This window comes from Tyto alba, unplaced genomic scaffold, assembly GCF_018691265.1.
Source record: "Tyto alba isolate M040663 unplaced genomic scaffold, T.alba_DEE_v4.0 Super-Scaffold_2, whole genome shotgun sequence".
NCBI classification, from domain to species: Eukaryota; Metazoa; Chordata; class Aves; order Strigiformes; family Tytonidae; genus Tyto; species Tyto alba.
The window spans coordinates 83841128-83847127 of NW_024881282.1; the positions used below are offsets into that span (position 1 = coordinate 83841128).

Genomic DNA, 6000 nt, shown 5'->3' on the forward strand with positions numbered 1-6000 from the left:
AATCCAGTCACCTCACAGTCTGATATGTGTACACGCTTACACATTCCCACGCGGAAGACAAGTGATATTTTGTCCAATTCCATAAATCTGTGAGACAGGAAAGAAGCTGACTGACATGTGGCAGGTACTTGAATTTAAGTTTCCCAGGACTGAAGTTAGTACTCGGCAGTATTTTTCTTCTCTTGCCAGCATAGAGGAATGCGTACATACTGTTTATTCTCAGCGGCCAGTTTTGTGGGAGGAGAACTGAAAGCAAAGGTCGGTCTCTAAGTTCTCTCTGCTGTCCTTGCAGGCAACAGTTCAGAGCAGGAGTCTGAACTTCAGGTGCTGTTTTCCTCTTCAAGAACTGTCCTCCCCTCTAAAGCTCATGCATCTGAAAGCAAGAAAATGTGTACAGCAGAGTAAGGCACACAGAGAAAAGACCTGTTCGTGAAAGAGCATTATGTTAAAACCAGAAAAATAATTCCCAGATGTTCGTTCTGTTTCTATTTCATGTTCTTGTTTTCAGTTAATGTGATTAGGGGAGAGAGGGAGTGTGGAGAGCACCAAAGTTGAGATTAGTCATGAAAAGTAAATCAGCAAGTGAGTTTTGAGAGGTGTTGGAGAAGGAAGGTGCCTGAATTTTGTGAAGAAATACAGTACTCCAGAAATGCACACAGCGAGCATTGCAGGTTGGTGGAGGACATGAAGGGGTTAGGGAGAAGTGTGAAATTTAGTTTCAAAGATCTCACATGTTAAGAAATAATAGTTTTCAGTGATCTTGTGATGTCAACAATGTGCAGAAAGGACTTGATTTCACTTATATTCTCCTGAGCATGTTTCAGTTTAAACCATAACGTGGTCTTGCTGACTTAGACTCCTCCAACTTCACATGTGCGGTGGATTTGTGGTTCTCTCCTCGCCTGTGCTGTGATGTAGTATTTCTGTGTGTTTTTTACAAGTTCCAGTTTTCTATTCCAGCCATGGTCAGGTAAAAGCATATCTGTGTTTCTCTCTCTATCACATGGAGTATATGTAGGCAGTATTGGTACTTACACAGTGTCGTTGCGAAGCCGACTGTAGGATTTTTGTACAAGTAACTGTGTTGGTAGCGGGAAGGCAGGGGGGCAGGGAGCGGATTGCAAAAAAGTCAATTCATTCTGTACATAGGGTTCAAGATGTTTTTAATAACAACTGTGCACTAAGTTTGACCTTGCCAAATATAGGCGTGAATCAAGTTTACTGGTTGGGAGAGAAATGTCTTGTGAAATACCTGGGTTTGGAAAAACTGCTACTAAGATTTTGACCAGCAGCACCTTGCTGTAATCCACTGAAACACTGTTTACGCTGCCTGATCTGCCACCAGTGTGCCAAGGCAGCTGCTGGCTTGGATGAGAGTCATTTTTACCAAGTTAGATACATCCAGCTAGTACTAGCCTTTCTCCTTCTCCCCATCGGTGGTAGAATCATTTTTTAGAAGGGAGATGGAGAGGTAAGAGTACGGTTCTGCAATTCATTGATGTTTGAAGCTTCTTCTAAGCTGTAACATTCTGCAAGTGAACTCTCATTCTACTAAATATATCAAAATTAAAGTTCCTTTCTTTTGCAACCACGTAGCCCATGTTCCGGAGGTCATGTGCGCCACAAGGAGTTGGAATATTGTATTACATAACACTAAAAGATGCTTAAAACCAAGTAGTAGAAGCAATTCTGCAGTAAGCTGTAGTGATGCATCAGCTCATTACTTTGTGACAAAAATATACAGTGTGTTTAAATAAAATACATAAATACTGGGTAACAAAACAAAGCAATGCACAAGAATACAGAATTACTGTGAAAACTTCATCTGTTACGAAAAATGCGGAAGTTACTATGTCCAGTAACATTTGTATACTTGTAACATTTTTCTTGCAAGGTTTTCATTAAAAACTAGGTTTAGATTAAATTACTGTTCAACAAATGCTTGAGGTTTATGCATTATGTAAAGAAACATGAACTGTTTTGTTTACATGGTAGGAGACTTGGAGGTGTAGCCCTGGAGCTTTCTTGCAATTATAAATGTCTAATTTTTACTTTGCTTTGTACTACTAAATTTTAATTTGCAGTCTAGAAATCAACTGAAAACCAGCCCGGAATACAGTAACTGACAGTTGTGCTGAAGTCAGTGATACTGGATTAGCATTACTGCTAGATTACTCTGGTCTTGTTGAATCTGGACGTTTTCTGGGTAGGGACATGTTTTTCATGAACAAGGGGTGATCAAAGATTTTAATGTAACTGTTGATTCTCTAAAAATGTTCTAAACAATTATTTGACTCTAGAAAGCCCTCTTAATCTTTCTGCAGTACCTCTAAACATAAGGAAGCTGCACAAAAAGATGACAAGTATTTAAAATAACTTGTATTTCAACCAATTTACAAGTCAGCTGTGCACTTCAGTAGTTTAGCATTTCATCTGAGAGGATAAGGCAGCTATTTCTGAACAATTCTGTGTTCATCTACTGAGGTTGTGCAGGGGACTTTTTCCTGATACAGATTATCTACGTTTTTTTGTCTGATGTGGTCTCTTGGAAAATATGTGCAGATAATAGAAATGGGTAACTGTAATATGTAGAGGATGAAAGACTATCAAAATCACTAGCAGTTGATTTCAGTGGTTGCTAACCCCCGTAGTATTGGATATCTCATATTAAACTGTTTCTTTTCTCCTTTTTTTTCTTAGGAGACGTTGATCCAGCAGCAAGTGTCATTTCATTAGGTCCTGTATCTCTGATGTTGTGGATAGTGGAGTCCTCCAGCGATTAAATGAGAGCAGTGGACACATCTCAGCATGTCAGTCTAGAGCGTTCAGAATCGAAACCTGGGACAGGCTGGGGCCGTGGGGCAGAAACAACAGCCTCCCCTCTTCCCCCCAACCCCACACAGAACAAGTGGAAGCTTCCAGTCATGGCCTACAAAAAAAAAAAAAAAAAAAAAAAAAAAAGCGCTTTTTGTTATGGGAACCGCATTGAGGGTTAATTTTCTCATAAGAGCAGAAGTAAATGAATGAGATGGTTAACTTGACCAGTGAGCAGCTTGGTGAAAAGAAAGATCAACCTGAAATTCAGATGGATTACACTGGAACAGAAAGGGTCTTTGACAGCTCAGTATGTGGGAGAACAAAGTTCTAAACTTGATGCAAGTTCCGTTCTCTCCGAATCGAGCACTTTGTTTTGGAAGGATATTCTTTGGGGGCTGCAAATCTACAGTAGAAAAATGTAGTGCAAATGGTGAAATCTAAAAGAAAACCCTGACACGTAGGATTACTTCTTATCAAACACTCCTCAGCGAGAAAGTTTTTGGTTAAGGAATAGCCTTTTGCTGCCAGATGCGCAAGAAAGAGGCCGGTGGGGAGGGGTGAAAATTTCAGAACCGAGGAGGTAAAATGTCTGTTAAGGTTTAAAATAGAATGTGAAGTTGATTAACACAGGGTGTTGACTCGTACTGCTTGGAACAGCCTGACACCAGCCTAAGGACAGGGATATAGTTGAGCCCATTGTATGTATCACTGAAAACCAATACGTGCCAGTCAGCATACCAGGAGGATGTCAAGGAGTGGATCCAAATATTTTGTTGATCTTCATGGGTTGATAAGCCTCTGTGTCTATTGAAACAAAAAATAAGTTTAAAAAAAAAAAAAAAATTTAAGTCTGGAAACAAGTAGAATTTTTATTTTTTTCTAAGTAGAAATGAGGTTTCTTGGTCTGTTTTCTGACAATCTGTTATTTATTAGCATAGTTTTTTGTTTGCTTTCAGGTAGAGGTAGTTAATTGAGTTAAGGAGCTCATCTGTATGTTGTTACTAATTCTTTTTTCTAGCTCTTTTCAAATCCTTTTTACCACTGTTTTTGGTTTCTGCATGTAGGAAGAGAGACTTGTAAAATTGTAACATTTCATACAGAAATGCCGCCCGATCTTCACCAGCTTCAGAAATCTGACCTTTGCCAATGCTGCAATAAAGTGTTGTAATTTAGAGTTGGTGTCTGTCTCTTTACGCTGACTTTGTTCTTCTGAAATGATATTTTGAAGAGTTTGTGGTGTATCGTGGGGCTGTAGCTCGGACAGTGCTTCGTACAAGCAGTGTAAAAACAGATGGCGTTTTACCAAAGCAGGAGGATTTCTGCCCCAAGCAACGCACTTGACGCATGCTTAGTAAATGCAAGGTTTTTTTGCTGCTAGCAAGGAGTTGTGAAACTTGAGATCATCGTTTCATGTAACATAAGCTGTCCTCCACAGACAGTGGCTCTGAAAGAAGCGACTTCATCACCGCCTCGTCTGCAGCAGCTGCTTCTTGTCACCTTTGCTGTGCAGCCCATGGTGATCGGGACCAGAAACTGGCCTGAGTTAAATCAGTGACGTTTGGAGGGAGGAATTCAGGGTTTTTACAATGTGCCTACTTAAATTTACGCTCTTTAATCACAGAATTTGAACACCAAGAGTGGAGAATCCGCAAGTGCAGCTCTAGGTCTGCTCCTTCCATTCCCGCGGTGCACCAGCAGCCGGGGATCGAGAAGCGCTGGAGTTGCTGGAGCGCGTTTTCCCCGCGGACCTCGCTGGTCAGGTTGGTGCTAGAGAGCTTCCCGTTTGCAGAGTGTGGCTTGAGGCTCTTGCCACGTCACGTGTAGATGCGTTTCTCTAGATTTCTGCCAGATCTCATTGCGTAAGGAGGCAAGAATCTTGAAAGTGTGCAGTCACCCAAAACCCCCTCGTTTTTTCCCAACTCTCTCCAGGCACAGTTCTCTCTGCGGGGAGAAGGTAGTGCCCGTGCCCGTGGCTGTGGTGGGTACGTGCCCTTGAAGGAGGACTGTGTTATAGGAAGACCAGGTTTTCGTTTCAAGTCTTGTGTGATTATTCTCATATTTTTCACCACGTAAATCTTACGGGTAAGTTTATTAATCACATTTATAACTGAGCTCCTCCAGGAATGCCTGCTACAGCAATACAACCGTATCCCTCGGTCAAATCTAATTTCCTTTCCTCTTCCCTGATGAAAAATGCCCACCAATTCCTAATAGCAAATTAAGCATCTAATTGGGGTTCAAACTAAAGTCAACTTCCTTTTCTTCAATGCGCTGCTTAGTTTCAAAAGCATTTAATTTGTCCAGATTGAGTAACTGCATAAAAATAAAACATGAATTCAGATTAGCTCCATTTTGTATGTGTCGATCTAATGCCTTGGATGGAATTTGGATCAATAGAAATACCTTTATAAAATTATTTGCTGAAAAGAGTTTGGGGTCATCTGGGGATTTCCCTGACCCCAGGCCAAAATAAAAAATAATAGTGAAACCTTTTGAAGTTTAATTTTAGAACAGATTATTCTAATGCTGAACAAAAATTTTATGTCAAAAGTCATTGTGAGTGAAACAATCGGGGTTGGACACACAGTGAAAAAAATGTTTGCATCCTACTTACCCTTTGTTTTTCCGTTCAGTAGCCCCGCAGGCGGGTGGTGTGGCTCTGCTGTCCTGCTGCTTGCAGGGCAGTTTTGCCACCTGATTCAGGTACAGTTTGTTGCTACAGGGATCGCGTGGCTTCCTTTAAAGAATATTTAATTAAAAGGGTCAGGTGAGCAGCCTGCTTCTGATACAGGAGCAGGGGAATAACCTATATTTTGATCAGTGCTTGCCATCTATGAATCTTGATGCTTTATCCAGATTCCAAGACGTTAATTAATGAAATTATGTCTAATATCATTGAACTTTTCCTACAGTACAGTGGCCCGCAGGTGTGACAGGTCACTGGGGAAATTGTTTGATGGGAGAGGGGATGTTCCTCTGGGAGCATTTCTCAAGGGACGCTAGTTGGAAGCGCTCTTGCAAAGAGCATTTCTAAAGCAGCACTCCCGGAGTCATATGGAAGGAGTTGAATCTGGGAAAATGTCCACAGATGAAGGAGAAATTGTTTCATGTTCTTGATTGCGTAAAAGATTTCTGTTATCTTACTGTTCTCTGGAAAGAATTTGGGCTGAAGTCAGGTCCAGG

The 6000-nt window shown here is 41.0% G+C and overlaps 1 protein-coding gene across 4 annotated transcripts in view; it reads left to right on the forward strand.

Annotated features, from left to right (window-relative positions):
• UPF2 (UPF2 regulator of nonsense mediated mRNA decay) overlaps positions 1-3991 on the forward strand; it is a 64705-nt gene extending 60714 nt beyond the window's left edge. For all 4 annotated transcript variants that reach the window (XM_042791867.1, XM_042791868.1, XM_042791869.1 and 1 more), the window contains one exon: positions 2701-3991. In XM_042791867.1, coding sequence (XP_042647801.1) covers positions 2701-2710 — 10 coding nt within the window. In that variant the 3' untranslated portion in view covers positions 2711-3991. The remainder of the gene's footprint in view (positions 1-2700) is intronic.
• The last annotated feature ends 2009 nt before the right edge of the window (positions 3992-6000 follow it).